This window comes from Leuciscus leuciscus, assembly GCF_965113295.1.
Source record: "Leuciscus leuciscus genome assembly, chromosome: 9".
NCBI classification, from domain to species: Eukaryota; Metazoa; Chordata; class Actinopteri; order Cypriniformes; family Leuciscidae; genus Leuciscus; species Leuciscus leuciscus.
In genome coordinates, this window is record NC_138733.1 from 20,999,463 (window position 1) to 21,016,068 (window position 16,606).

Here is a 16,606-nt window from a genome sequence, read left to right on the forward strand (position 1 = left end):
TGCGGAGTTCATTGAGCGTGCAGTGCCACAGACGCACAAGCTTTTCGAGCACATCCCTTTTTTACATACATAGCTGGAAGTTTGTAGTTCAGTCAGATATCTCAATAGCGAGGAACATATTACAAAGTTAACTGCTCTTGATTGCTGATTGCTCACGCAAATCACTCAAAATGCCCGTATCAACGAGTATCATTGTGAAACATTTGAGTATGTCTTAAGTGAATATAAACAGTTGAGAAAGAAAACGCTGTGTAACAGTATATTGGACACGTGCAGCTCTTGAAGTGACAGCAGCAAAATAAATCTACTGTTGTCTTTGTCCTTAATCTAATTACAAAAGACAGAAAAGCACCCACTGCTTTTGACTGAATCTTGAACTTTTGTAAATTTAATAAGGATTAATCTATATTTAATTTATAATGTGATGACTATGCAGTGTTGTTTTACATTTGATTACTTTTCAATTTCTTAAGGCTACATGAAAATAGTGATGTGTCACTGGTATCTAAAAATTTGAACCACTGCCCCAACCGGGCCACTAGAAAAAGTCCTTAGAATTAAGCCCAGCTGGAGCAGCTCTAAATATCAGCAAGTAGAAAGGATCAGTATTGGACTCGTTCTTGAAAAAGTGGGATTGGTGCGTCTCTAGTACATGTTGTTAATAAATATCACTCAGTATGTGTAATTACACTGAAACAAGGACACCTTAAACTGAAGTGTAATCTAAAATACTTATCATAATATTCCTCTCTCTCTCTTTTTGGCTTGTGTGCAAGCATTTACCCTCCTGTAAGGTCCATTGGTTGCTGATCCGTTCTCTGCTGACTTCTTAAGATTTTTAAATACTATTACATTATCCCTTCGAATCCCTTGATTCCATTTTGAAAGCTGTTATCATATTGTATGAAATTGTTATTGTACTTGAGGTGGACACTTGGGATCCGAGCATTGTAGGGTTTCCAAGATGTCCATTTATTTATTGCATTGGAAATGCATTTGAGTTGTGCCCGTACAGCTACAGTCCATTAGCTCATCTAGAGAAGAGACTTTCCTCTCACTCTCTCAGCATGATGGCTCTTCCACCAAAAACAATAAAACAGATCCAAGTACAAATGATAAAAGTAGTTTAGCAAAGAGCAAAGGACATTGAGTCTTAAGTCTAAAAACACTGTGTGAATTGATGCTGAGAACAAAGTACAGCAATAAGAAACTTGTGCCAAAAGCATTTGTAGTTCCATCATTGAGCACACAGCGTTTACTTACTAGTTCTCTGTGGTGCTGGAAAACTCAAATGTCATGCTGAAGTCATTGGATAGGTACAACCAAACTAGACATGGTAACACAAATTGTTTGGCAAAAATGTTACTGATTGATGTGCTCTCTCTTTTAGCTCATTATCATATCATTATCTATCAAAGTAACCTCTCCACCTGTATTTCCATGAGTGAAGGATCCAGCAGATGGAGCTCACCAGCTTGGGGCTCCTCAGACGTCTTTCTCACTCTCCTCTTGTCATCTCTGTGGAGCTGGGGTATAAATCTTTCCTTGCATAGGTCGGCCATAACAATGAGGCAGCTTTTCTGATGAGCCAGCAAGATTACTCTGTCTGCTAGTTTCAGGGAAAAACAGAGAGGTTGGCTTCTTGACTGATTACTAGGACTCATTTAAGTACAGTTCCCAATTTTAAAGCCAATTTAAATGTCCAGTGCCTAGCTCCAGGTTTTAAGAGCAGGTCTTTAAAGGGCGGGACTTCCCACCTCTTTCCATGCCATAAAATGGATTCAGTGGCAGCAGCTGTCAGCTTCAAGTAAGTGAGCCATGGGGTATCCGTTCTGGATCCAGGAGTTCATCACCCTACCGTCTGCCCTGTAATCACAAGCTGTGCATTCAATGGTAGTACACTACCAGTCAAAAGCTTGGACTCACTAGAATTTTTCTTCTCATGATCTTCAAAAGCCTTTGATTTATGCTTCTTAAATGCTTGAAATTCATTTTGTAGAGAGATACAGGTTGTACATACGCTGCTGTTTAAAAGTTTAGGATCACATTTTTTTATTACATTTTTTTATTTAAAGAACTCTCTTTTGCTCACCAAGGCTGCATTTATTTGCAAAAAAAAAAAAAATATATATATATATATATATATATATATATATATTAAAAACAATAATATTGTGAAAGGGGATTCAAATTTAAAATTTAACTGTTTTCTTTTTTTAATATTTAAAGATGAAACTTATTCCTGTGATGGCAAAAGCTGTATTTTACTCGTGTCTTCATTGTCACATGATTCTTCAGAAATCATTCTAATACGTGACCCTGGATCACAAAACCAGTCATAAGTCGCACGGGTATATTTGTGGCAATAGCCAACAATACATTGAATGGGTCAAAATTATCGATTTTTCTTTTATGCCAAAAATCATTAGGATATTAAGTAAAGACCATGTTCCATGAAGATATTTTGTAAATTTCCTACTGTAAATATATAAAACATTATATTTTTGTGAGTGATTGCAGGACAATCGTGAACATAAACAACTTTAAAGGTGATTTTCTAAATTTTTTGATTTTTTTTGCACCCTCAGATTCCAGATTTTTTTGTATTGTCCTATCCTAACAAACCATACATCAATGAGAAGCTTATTTATTCAGCTTTCAGACGATGTATAAATCTCAATTTCATAAAAATTTACCCATGTGACTGGTTTTGTCGTCCAGGGTCACATGATGATTTGGTGCTCAAAAGCATTTCTTATGATTATCAATGTTTAAAACATTTGTGCTGCTTGATATTTTTGTGAAAGCCATGATATATATATTTTTTTCTATAGGATTCTTTAATGCATAGAAAGTTCAAAAGAACAGCATTTATTATTATTATTATTATTATTATATACACTTGATGTACATGAATTAAGTGTACTTGCTGAATAAAAGTATTAATTTCTTTACAAACATTTTCTGACCCCAAACAATATAATTTAATATCATTCTATATTTTACAATTAATGAATAATAGTAATAATAAATTGATTTTGATGAACAGTTTTTGGTCCCTGTAATTCACATATTTTCATTTGTTATTTTTTTTTAGTTTTGATGAATTTATTGTAATTCTAAATTGTGGAAAATAGACACAGATACAGAACAGAAGGAAATGTGAGTGGCGTGTGTCATTTGAAAACTACAAAACCATCCAAAAAAAAAACAGATTTAGGCCCTGTGGTATTAAGATGTGTTTTGGCTGATCACAAGTGGACGCCGCTAAATACAGGTGTGAACGCGGTGTATAACACAGTTGTTGTGGCTGTCAGAGCAGAAAAAAAAAGCTGACGCTCTCTGTATGTTTTCCGTCGTCTCCGGACGCGTACATATGCAAATTGCGCACGCTTATTTTGTCCATTAGATCCAAAGATCTGAAAAAGCCCATACATTTACCTGCCCATAGACCCTCCCCTCGAAGAAATCAGGACAGAAGTGGTTGGAAGTGAACAAGAGACGGATTAAAATACCAGGTGTAATCAAGAATGTGTCTCCCTCGTCTACTTGTGATCCGATCGACCAAGACGCATCTTTATACCAGGTGATAAACAGGGCCTTTGGGATAGTTTTCTCTCTAGCTTTTGTGTCTCATACATTGCACCAGACCCTGACATCTTTCCTATCTGCTTCTGAGACGATAAAGAACTATAGTAAATCCTTCAGCTTGAGCTTGTCTCGGCCTATAAAAACAGCGAGAATTGGACCTTGACACCCCTCCCCAGATACAGCAATGCGCATTTTATAGCACGAGACAGAATGGTAAAACCAACACTCATCCCATGAACTCTGTCAGCTATCCACGGCTCCATACATTAGTGTTTTTTGATAGAGACATCTTCCAGCTTCTATATATAAATTAGTAAAAAGCTTATTTTAGAGTTGGAGATTAATTACATGCATTTAGTCAATCAGGGAATCAGTTTGAACTTAAATGGATAGTTCACAGGTTTGGAGCAACTTGAGTGCAAGTACATGAAGACAGAATTTTCATTTTTTAACATATTTTACTATTTTTTTTTTTTCATAAATGTGTCGAGTTCCTTGAATATTTATTTATATTTGAATTCTTTTTGACTAGTGATGAGACAAATTTAAAGCAGTTTAAACTGCTTCATAGAAACGGAAAGTCCTTATTAACTCTAACAACATTTTTGCTTTCTATTTTCTAAGACTATTTTTCACATTCACATATATGCTAGACAAGGCAGCCTCATGAATTTTGTCTTGACATGTTAATGGCCAAAATAAAAAGCTTTTACAATTATTGCGACATGCAAAATATTTTGTAACATTTAAATTTTGTTTTTCCTTATTTGTTAATATTATTTGTTATATTATTTCCTTATTATTTAAACTATTTGTTAATTTTTTTTATCATGAATTGTAGGTCCTAACTGTAGTTGGTGTTAAAGCTTAGGCTGTGTTTATGCACATTTCCAACACTAATTTAAATACATCAATATGATGCCTGAACCCATTAAGCAGCTCAGAAAAATGGCTTGCCCTGAAAGGCTGTGTGTCAGTTCACAAGTGGTGTGCTGCATGTGTTTGCATATATTAATGTTGAATAGATTCAAAGATTAATTTACAATTACTTTTAATTTTAGGTTAAAGGTTATGATTGTTCCAGGACTATTAGATGTCTGCTCAGGCAAAGCAGAACTGAAGTTAAAATTTGTTGGTAACTAGGTTTGGGGATCTTATTCCGAATCTGTTTATCGATTCCCAGTTTTCAAACCTTTAGCCTAGATATCAAACATAATTTTTCTGTCTTTTTGCAAAACACTCATACAAAATCAGCAGCCCTTTTAGAACCCTTTTGAAGCCCTTTAGGTTTGAACAAAAATAGACTAATATAAACAATAAACTAATGTAAACAGTCAGTAATCAAATAAGAACAAATAAACAAATTAGCAATAGCACAAATAAATACAACTGAAATTTTAGGTACAGAAATTGAAATCAAATGTAAAATAACAGTGCATAGTTTAAAAAAAAATATATATAGATTAATCCTTATTAAAGTTACAAAAGTTATTCAGTTATGAACCATGATCAGTGAGCGATTTTTATTTTTATTTTTATTTTGTTGTTTGATTAACATTAATGTCACAGACGACAGCGGGTTTATCAGGCTGCTATCACTTTAAGGCCTAATGCACGGATCCAATATACTGTCACACACGTTTTCTTTCTTAACTGTTTACATTCACTTAAGTCATCATAACCAGGGCTTGAAAACGTATTCAAGATGGCTTTATATGCATGCTTTTTGGGTGTGAGGCTGTGAGCACCAAATCTGCGGTAATGAGTAAAATTATGCACAATATGCGCAATACCATGCCGAAATTCAGGCCCTGTAACGGCAACAATATTCTTCCGGTGCAAATGAAACGAGTGAGTGAGGGGAGGCTGGAATGTGTGTCAACTCGCTGTCGGTTATTGGTAACAACATCCGATTTCATTTAATTATTTATTTATTTTTCACCTTTTCAGCGATGTTCTAGTCAAATTATGTTGTGCAATCTAACGCACTCACATTTCATTTTATTGTAAACAGGTGCTTTTCCCAAGGATAGTCATATCTGATCAGATTTGTTCATATTTGAATTCATAATTTCACTATGGAGACAATGACTTAGTGACTTAGCTAATTTGTTTAGTTTTTTCTTCTTTTCTCGGAAACATTCTAAGTATCAATCTTAATTGGCGAATAAAATGCTGAGTACATGGTTTGCAATGAGCACTTCTTGAAACATGAGCCTCAAGGGGGCTGTGCGGTATGGCGTGTGTGTGTGTGTGTGTGTGTGTGTGTGTGTGTGTGTGTGTGTGTGTGTGTGTGTGTGTGTGTGTGTGTGTGTGTGTGTGTGTGTGTGCGCGCGTGTGTGTGTCTGTAGGGGTTTGTTATTGGGTGCTGTGGAATAGGTCTACACACCAAGCCTTTTACACATCTCTTGTGTATTTCTCTGTTGAAAGGGGGTGGGGGGGTGGGGTACTGTTGTGGGTAAATCTTAATTGCCAAACAACTCTGTTCAGTATATGATTTCTGAGCTAAATAGTAAAACATTTTAACTTTGTTTTTGGAATAGTACACACTACTATTCAACATTTTGGGCTCAGTAATATATATATATATATATATATATATATATATATATATTTTTTTTTTAATAGCTAATATTTTTATTCAGCAAGGATTAAATTGAAAAGTCACAGTAAAGGCATTTATAGTGTTACAAGATTTCTATAAATGCTGTTCTTTTGAACTTTCTATTCATCAAAGATCCTGAAAAATGTATTACAATTTACATAAAAAAATATTAAGTTGCACTATAACATTAAGAATTAATCTTAAAATATTAAGCAGTTTCAACATTGATAAAAATAAGAACTGTTTCTTGAGCACCAAATCAGCATATTAAAATGATTTCTGAAGGATCATGTGACACAGGGATAAATTACATTTGAACATATAATAAAATAGAAAACAGTTTTTACTGTATTTTTGATCAAATAACTGCAGCCATGGTGAGTGTAAGAGACTAAGAGGCTGCCAATGATTATTTTGGTAATTGAGTAATCGGTCAACTATTTTGACAATCGCGTAATCAGGTCTATTTTTATTACCACAAAAAATATCCAAGCAAACAATAGCCTTTAAAATTACTTAAAATACATTTGTAATAACAATTAGGCAATATTTTTTGGTTCAAATAAGGTATAAAAAGCAAGTAATCATATGGTTTTATTGAACAACACTGTTAAAATACATAATATAATATACATAATATAAACAATTAACTTATGTACATTACGTGTTATAAAAAATGCCTGCAGAGGGCACCAATGGCCTGGTGTTGTTACACTTTACAGCAGAGCAAATCCTTGTTTAATATTGGCCATTCAAATGTTTACGTAATCTTTATTATTTGGCCTCTTCTTTATGATAGAAATGCTACAGCCACTTGAATTTCTTGAACAAGAATATGCGAATATCAAACCATGCAGCAAAACTCAGAGCGAGGGTTTAAACTTTTTAGTTTGAAATCGCGATGTACAGTTTGCATATTTAGAAACGCATGTATTCTCCTGTGTTAGCGTAGGTTAATAAATGATTTACATAGCAAATCTAATGAAATGATTAGATAGAGTTTGAGACATGCCCCATGAATGTAAATGATAACATTTTGTGTGGAGCAGCATTTACTGTGAACGGAGCTGCTCTGAGACACATGTAACTTACACGCATGTAAATAAAGCGCATATACACTATATTGAACACGCAGGGCATATATTTATAGAATTGAATCGCAGCCTTTGTGAATTCACAAATGCCCTTTGCTATAGTATGTTTTTTAAATGGTTTTAATACATAGTGCAGTCTTAAATGCGCCACTTCCGGTATTTTGCCGGTTACTCGACACGGGTCAATTACAATCGAGGATATATTTAAATCGAGTGCTCTCCAACAATCGTGGCAGCCCTACTAAATATTAAAATATCTTACCGACCACAAACTTTTGAATGGTAGTAGTATAGCCTACATCTTCTAAACTTTCAGTTTTTAGACAATTGGAATTGCATGTGCATAATAAAATACTTCCCAGAGTCCAGATGTGTGTGCCAGCAAACCAGGTCTAGATGTGCTCTGCTGAAAGCTTTACAGAACTAAATTGTATCACTGTAATTTTCAGACTGGCAGTCATGTGTAATACTAGCTAATGTAATTGAACTAATAGCCCTGCTGTTGAGTTCAGAATGGATGAGGCTTAATGGGGAGACAAGACTACATGTGCTAGAAGTTTTTGTTGAGAACTTCAGACTCTGCATTGTCCTCTCACTAACTTTAATCTTCAGTTTCAACTGATTTATTTCCTTTAAATGTAATTTTCTTTTTTAAGGCAACCAAGTGGATAAATGTCTGATGCAGATGATGAAGATTAAGGAGTCTGAAGGAGGCCTTATTAATTATTTATCAGGATGAAATGCATATCATGAATAAAGGAATCTGTTTGGTCAAATCCCACAGGATGCTTAATATTTGCCCTGTTAATTGCAATCTAAACTGTGCAAAATCAGCATCATTAGCACCCACTGGGACAATTCATACTGATTAGTCTTTTCGGGAACTCACATACTTTATCTTTGCCGGCGATGCAGGTTCGGCTTTTTGTCCAAAGGCTTCATTCATAAGAATTCATAAGCTCTTAAGTCGACGGCCGTTTGACAGAATGAAGCTTCTCACATCAGTTTTGCTGCACCTTCAAAGCATTTTACAAGATACCAAGATACATGTTCATGTGTCTGTGAAGACATAGCCCTGTTTTGCAGTGGTTGGGCTGAACAGCATATGGACCATTAGACTCTATTCTCCTAGCTGCTGTTTGTGTTTGCCAGATTTCTCAAACCATACAGACAGAGAGAGGGAGTTTACAGGCTTCAAAGCAAGAATTTGCAATCTCATTTTTGCTCGTGTAATCAAAATTGGAGCTCTCTGTCACACCGAAAACCATTTGTCTGGGAATTGAGGACTTTCTTTCCCCTGAGGTCTCGCTGGCCCTCAGACTTTGTCATCTAAATTGACGGAGGATGTGATTTTGAGCAAGCATAGAATTTCATTCCCACCCTGCAGGCCTGGAGCTGCTTTTCTGGGAGAAAAATGGCTGTGGTTGGGGGTATGAGACATTCCAGTATAGATAGTAATGCAAGATTGAAGAATTGTTCCTGAAAGATCATTTCATTCACACACGACATACTTGTCTTTTCCGAGCAGTAACTGCATTGACAGTATATAAATCTATATATTTCACCATTTGGAATCAATATCTTGAATAGGATTTTATTTACTTATTTTGGTGCTATAGTGTGAATTTCTAAAGCAGAATTGTAGCTAGTTTTGTATATGCTGTATTTATTACATGGAAAAAGAAGTTTGTGGTGATTTATTATTAACTGGTTTAGCTATTTTAACTATGCCCATAATAACAAATTCATACAATTCTATACATGGCCATGGTTTCGAAAATAAATGGTCAAAGACATATGGATGTGGTCTTTAAGGGTCCTCATATTTTTAGCTTTGTAGTGTTTGTATGTAGACAATTGGCAATATTGATTGTAGTTTTTTAATGTAATGCTTGTTAAATCCTTCATCATCGCATTTGTTAAAGAAAATACTTCTGGTGTTCATGTGAAGTACTGATCAGCATTCACTGCATGTTTGCCATTGATTGATAATTTCACCCTGACTCTCAAAGATGAACGAGGGCTCCAGTAATTCACCTAATTATCATTGTCTAAATGTCATTTTTTTCTTCTTTTTGTCTCCTTGCAGCTCAGATCGACTTATTGATGACACAATAAGGTAAGTCTAACTTTATAAAAACAATTCAGACACTTCTTCAGTTTCCATTTTTATTTGTTTTACCAAAATATGTGGTCTCTTCTGAAAGAATAGGGTCATTAACTCGAGGAAGATCTCATTCGATGAAGGGATACAAACTACTGACCCATTTGCTTTTGCATGGATTTGATACCACTAGATCATTTAGTTTTAGATTTTCATCTAATATTTCTATTTTATTTCATTTCAGCTTTATTTTAGTTATCAAAAAACATTTTAGTAGTTTTAGTTAATAAAAATAACCCTGGGCCAAAACAACACTGGACCCCATTGATTCCATTATTTGGACAAAAAACACAGAGATATTTTCAGAATATCTTCTTTTGTGTCCTGCGGAAGAAAGCCAGTCATACAGGTTTGGAACAATATGAGAGTGGGTAATTTATGACCGAATCGTTTTTAGGTTAACTATCCTTTTAAGGGAAACTAACAGAAACTCTCCCAGCTGTGCCATGTTCTTCAGGTGCGTTAGTTGTTAATATTGTGCTATTGGGCACTACTGTCTACTGTCCCTCACTGCAGATCTGTGCTGGGCATGAGAGTAGCCTACATTTTAACTGCGCATCTTTGGGAACCCCACAGCTGGCAGCCGGCACTGGTGCTTAAGTCGGCTCTTGGTCCATGCAGCTCTTTTTATCCCCACCCCAGTCTTGTTTAAGCAAAAAAATTATGCTATATCAGCTGCTTTTAATCATTATCTTCCCTATGTAGCACCCACAGCCTGGAGCCACCAAGATGAGAGCTCATTGTTTAATGTTTCATCATAGCTCTGATCTCTGAAGAGCGTGGGCGCTCATGTTTCTCTTTTAATGATTTAAAACAAGGCAAATTAAACTATCACAAGCAAGATTTTATGAGATACACCCTTGCAGGTAACATATTTAAACAAATGCACAATTTAGAATACACACATACAGATATGAAGATTCAGAGATGGATTAAGCTCATGTGTTCATCATCTCATGGTGTGCAGATGCTCAGGAATGTAGGTTGAGAACAGAACTGTCAGATGGTAAAGGGCCTGTCTAGAGGTGTCACAGCAAATCTCTGGCTATAACAAAATAACTGCTTGTTCGTGACTAAGGGCACCTGGGAGTACAAAACACCAGAGACCTTGTGGCCTTCAGGGTCTTGTTAAATGTGCTCAATGACTTGTTTGTGTGAGTGGGGTTTGGCTACTGGCAACTAATCATCACTGAGTGGCACGCTGCTTAAAAATTATGGTGTCAACCTAATTTTACAAATACATTCTAGATGACACCTGTTTTATGTGGGTATGATAGATAAGATCTCTTGTTCATTATGATCAAGGTGTAGCTTGAGCTTGAGCGCTTGTGGTGGACTATATTTGATTTTTGTTCTGCAGAGTTGGGCAGACAGGAGTTCAATGGATGCCAGGCTTTAGTTTGCACTCACAAATCTGCTGAGCTGGAGGCGGAGTGAGCTGTATTGTCACATAGCAATTTAATCTTCCCCACTTGGAACAATAAAGTAAGACTCAGCTGAAGAAAACAAAGTAGTGGGACTGGACCTGCCCAACAGTCTTATTATAGCATGCAACAGTGCATAGTTAAATGAGCATTAGATGAGTGGTTCTCAAACTTCTTGACTTCAAGCCCAGTCCCCCCCACCCGCCATTGTCCACAACAATATTTGAAGGCCCATGACTTTCCAGTTGTTTTTAATGTACTGAATAAGGATTACTTTGTACTTTTCAAGCTTTGAGGATGTTCACAGAGCTTTTTTTACTTTATTGCAAACAAACAAATCACGGATATGACATGAACTTTGCATTTGCGCTTCATGAAACATACCTCAAACAAATTCACTTAATTTTTTTTATTTATGGCATGTCTTTTTCCAGATCAAGTAGAGGAAAAAAATTATGGAATCACTCTATGTTGAGGGAAAAAAATTATTGAATCATAAAAAAAAAACCATAATTAGTACTTTGTTGCTCCTCCTCTGGCTTTTATGATAGCCTGAATTTTTTTTGAGGCATGGACTTCCTTAATAAAAAACAATATTCCACATCAAGTTGGTTCCAACTTTCTCGAATAGTGGTTGACATATCAGCTTTGCAGGATGGAGCCTTGTCATAGACCAAAATTTACTTTATTTGTATTTTTTTAAACAAAATTTTCCCTTTACTCTGTGGCAAGATGCATTATCATCCTGAAAAATGACTTCACCACCAAACCTCTTCTATCGATGGAATGAAAAAAAGTGTCCAAAATTTTAATGTATACCCTGTGCATTGACTGTTGACATGAACTTTCATCTCCCCTGGTCCTTTACCTGACATGCAACCCCATATCACCCAGCATCACTGATTCATCACTGAATATCACTTTCATTTCATTTCAGATCCACACTCCATAGTTGCTTTTCTTTAGCCCGGTAACATTGGTTTCTTCTGTTGAAGTGTTAGTGCTGGTTTTCATTTTGCTTTTCTATATGTAAATGCCATTTCATTCAGTCACAAAACATTGACTCCTGTTTCCACCTATTTGTTTTTTATTTGTTTTGTTGGGCATTTTCTATTTTCAAAGCATATTGCTTTGAGTTTTTTAAATTTTTAAATTTTTATTATCCTGATGCTATGACGTCTTCCTTGGTCAGCTCATGTTTTCCTTTTATAACCTTCCCACTAAGTTTCTATTTGCACCAAATTTTAGACACAGCTGACTGGGAACATTTTTAGACTTCGTCTCTGTATTTGTTTTAGAAATGGAAATTAAAAGATGATTTCACACTTTTTTCCTCTACTTTAACTGGAAAAAGACATGCCATTAATATAAAATAAAAAAAGTCATTTGTATGAGGTATGTTTGAAAACTTTTTTTTGATCTATTTTTTATTTAAACAAACAGTACATTTTTCTTTTGTGATTCACGGAAGAATGTAAGTCATAAGAACCTTTGGAATAACATAAGAGTGAGTAAATAATGGCAGAATTTTCATTTTTAAATGAACTATGCCTTTAAGCTAGGACAAATGATGGCTGTTGCAGGAAAACCTCTGATCTGTCTAAAATATGAGGTGTTCACTTTTTGCAGTGTCAAGGGAAATGGATATGTAATGGTTGGTCACTTTTCTGCATACTTTTGGTTTCTAGCTGTGTGTGGCTAATGTCTCTGGAGCTTTAGATTAATGCAGCTCCTGCCTTCCTGTCTGAAATCAAACCTAGTGAAAGAGACGTTTGCTGTCTTTTAGGGACTTTCTCCTGTGTCTGCAGTCCTAACAGCTGCTGCGCCCTTGACTCACTGATCAAGTGAAGTCACCTTTATTTATATAGCGCTTTTTACAATACAGATTCATGTTTCAAAGCAGCTTTACAGTGATAACAGGAAAATAATGCAGCAAAGTTTGTTTTGGCTGTACAGCAGCTCTAGAAGAAAATTGTTGTCCAGCGATAAGTTAATTGTTGACTCATTTCCATTGTAAAAATCATTAGTTACTAATTTAATCACAGCAATTTTTGACCATTTTCATTGCATATGTGCTGTGATGAGCCAACCCCATATCATATGCAAAAAAACGCACTCTTTTTTATTTTTTGTCCACAGCATTGCCATGGCAACCAAGGAGAACATGACCTCCCAGAGAGGGTGGTTGAAGTCTATACAGAGCCGTGTCAACACCCTGGCCAGTATCCTTGATTTCAAAAAAGACTATATGTATTCAGTAGAATAAGATAATACATATTGTATTGCTTTGTGAGTGCTTGTATATGTGTATATGTATATGAATATGTGTATGTGTGTGAATGCATGCATGCATGCATGCATGTATGTATGTGTGTGTATGCATGTATGTATTAGGGATGCACCAATGTATCGGCCAATAATCAGTATCTGCCCATAAAAGCACTATCAGCCACTAAAAGCACTGTTATTTTCACTATCGGCCAAATGTTTAAAAACAGTCGATGATCAGGGCCCATTATCCTGTCAATCAAAAGGGGGTGGAAAAAATGTGTCGGACTGCAACTCGTATTGTGTGAAGAAAATGTATTTTGTGTTGAATTTAGAGCTGTAGAAGTTAATGTGACTAATGCATTAATAGTTAAAAGAAATTGCAATGTTAAAGCAAACTTTATATTGAACCTTTGAAAACCCAGTAGTTCAAGCCAGGGTTGCCATTTTCCCTACACCAAACCTTATTTGTATTGCGCCTCCCGTCTAGTTATCGCAAAGAGCTTTGTGCTTTATTACTTGTGATAAGAAAAAAGTCTCAGCTTTTAAATTCTGTCCATTTTATCACGAAATTCAAACAATGATTGGCGTTTTCACTCTTACAGTGACAGATCACTGTAGCACCTCGGAGCGGCGTGGAGTGCACGTATTTTCTTACACTTTAATAGTTATAGCATGAAAAAACATGCATGGACATTAAAAGGTATATTAAAAAATACAGTACAACTTACCAAAATGTATACAATCTTATACAATCTCTCAATCAACCGCAGAAAGACGTCAATAAAACAATGTCACTTAATGTTGCATTTACCTCAGGAAAGTTTATCCAATGTTCACAGTTAGTTTGCCGTGAAAACACTAGAGATGAGCTTATTTACTAAATTATATATATGTTTGAATAAATTTGTCATGAAGTGTTTAGAAAACAACCTTATGTGCTGAAACTGAGTTGTATACAAACATTTTAGTTTTTATTTGAGTGTAATTATATTTTTTATTAACATTAACATTTATTTTTATTTTTTTTAGTAGTTAGATTTTGGTTAGTGTTTTATTTTAAATAAAATAGGGCATTTTAATATTGACCTTTTGATTTTTTTTAATTATCGGCTTATCGGTATCGTTAATCAGAATTGCATTATCTGTGCATCCCTAGTATGCAGGACCTATACAGTAGGTTTCCTATAAAAGAGTAGATTTCTACAAAATTTCATTTAAAGAGCTCACCTCTACCTACATAGGTCACATTTATACAGGACAAGGCCATGTTATCTTACAAAAATGTGAAAAAATGCAACTTAAAAATACTTGCTGTCAGTTTTTGAGGAAAGGCAATCTACTGTATCCCTGTATTTCCTTAACCTACCCCTACTTTAGATCGTTTCCCTGCCATCAACAACCTAATACAGCGGATCAACTTGAGGAAGAGGCGGGACTCATTAATTCTGGGAGGAGTCATTGGCATCTGCACCATCCTTCTGCTGCTATATGCATTTCACTGACAAACAGGGGAGCTAACCGACTACTTTTAGGGGGTGTTCTGCAAAGAGGTGGCAAAGCCTTGAGAAAGGGCTCAATGAGAGGTGGACTATTGGGGCCCACAAAGCTGAAGCCCACCTGGCCTAGTCTGGAAACAGGATTGATTGTGGCCAGCATGGACGTTATTTGTAATTAGCATCAGAAGGGTTTTAGCTCTAAGAGCCTTTTTTTTTGTTTCTGTACTACAAACAATGCGCTGTTCAGATGTGAACTGGGACTGGAGACCAAATTACTAACAGGAATAGATTTCAAAGAGCATATAATAACACATTGGCTTTGAGAAAAGAGCGATTCTGTGAAGCATCAACATGGAGTTGTGGTGTTCCTGTATATTATTAATCGGAAGAGGGTTTTAATTTGATTTGATGATCCTTTTAGTAAGAGGGTTTCTCATCATGCTGTGTACTTTGTGAATTAATAAATTATTCATATACAAAATATTAAAAATGTGTGTGAAACATTAGAGGTCCGTACTCTAAAGCTTCTATTTTTTAGATATTTCTAAACTCTTAACAATGACATATTGCTCTGCACGGAGTGTTGGAAAATAAGAGTCCAACAATAAAATAGTTGCATTGCAGCTCTTGTGATGTCTAACCCTTCTCTTTCAAGGTGCTAATTCTTTATGACTTTACTGGTGTGTTTCAAAGTTTAGATCAGGTTCCAGTTAGGAATACCTGGATAAACCAACAAGCCTGCAATGGAACTGGAGCGTGAGAGACAGAATCAGACCAGAACTTTAATGTGATGAATATACAAGCTATAAAGCATCGATCCCTGGAAAATGAAAAAAATAGCACAGTGATTGCATGTAGAGGTAAGACCAGAACACGATGTAGAAAAAAGAAAAAAGGATTGTGAGTCTTATCATACGCCTGTTTCTCCCTTCCTCTTATGTTGGCAAATTATGTCCCATCCATAAAAGTGAGCTTTTTCTGCTGAGCATCTCTTCTGTACTGATCCTTTTTTTATGTGTCTGCCAAATTTGGAGCAGTCAGACTGGCTATAGTTCTTATTAGACTGATGGAATCTGTTTGCCTGAGGTTTTTCCATTGGCGCATAGAGAGAGTGTTTGCACAAACTCGATACAATCACTCAATCGAGACATTGGCTTCCCCAAAACAATAAACTAAAATGAGCTCTTTGAAACTAAGAAATCTTTCCTCCTTTTTCCTATATTCTCTGCGGGTCCATTATCTAAAGGCCACATCAGTCTCCTACTGTTCCAGTCCATACATTGACCAAGTGTCCTGAAATACAGTACAAATGTTGAGGGACTGAGGGTCTTTTAAAGAGTGAAATGGGCCTCGTTGACCAAAGGATGATCACGAAACACCACAGTATGGGATTCTCACCATATTTTCAGATAGTTAAATTGTAGATGAGATGTTTTAAAGTCACAAATGAGGTATGTTGTTGTTTTCTCTGCCTAAATGTGTCTGTAGTAGAGGTACTGCAGCAGTCATTTGGAAGGTAGTTGGCCACCCACAGAACTCCACAGGAAGCTGTCATCACCCTCCTCACCTCCCCTGCTGACTGAAGCGTGTTCTCTTTACACCAGCCCAGAGAATAAATGAATAAATCTTTGTCATCTCCACATTGTTTTATTTTGCTCTACATGTTGCCTTATTTTGTTCTTTCCTAGTGATCTTACAATGGGACTTCTAACTGATCTGTGGTGAGAACGGAGACATGACACACATTACCATTTTGAGGTATGGCAGCACTTGAGAATTTTAGTCTTTATTCCTTGGCTCTGTTAAGGTTAAAGTAGACTGTTCTCTGAACTTAACACTACAAAATGAAGCCCTCTATGCTTTATTTTTAATCAATATCTGCAGCTGTGTAGTAATTCGTGAGTTGAGTGTGAATAGGACGAGGGGGGTCATATAATACTTGGTTTCCTGGGCTGCTTTCC

The 16,606-nt window shown here is 35.9% G+C and overlaps 1 protein-coding gene across 2 annotated transcripts in view; it reads left to right on the plus strand.

Annotated features, from left to right (window-relative positions):
• Positions 1–15,272, plus strand: part of gosr1 (golgi SNAP receptor complex member 1) — a 29,505-nt gene extending 14,233 nt beyond the window's left edge. For both annotated transcript variants that reach the window (XM_082179358.1, XM_082179357.1), the window contains exons 7-9: positions 9,380–9,409; positions 13,018–13,100; positions 14,527–15,272. In XM_082179358.1, the coding sequence (XP_082035484.1) occupies positions 9,380–9,409; positions 13,018–13,100; positions 14,527–14,651 (238 nt within the window). In that variant the 3' untranslated portion in view covers positions 14,652–15,272. The remainder of the gene's footprint in view (positions 1–9,379; positions 9,410–13,017; positions 13,101–14,526) is intronic.
• Positions 15,273–16,606: the final 1,334 nt, after the last annotated feature.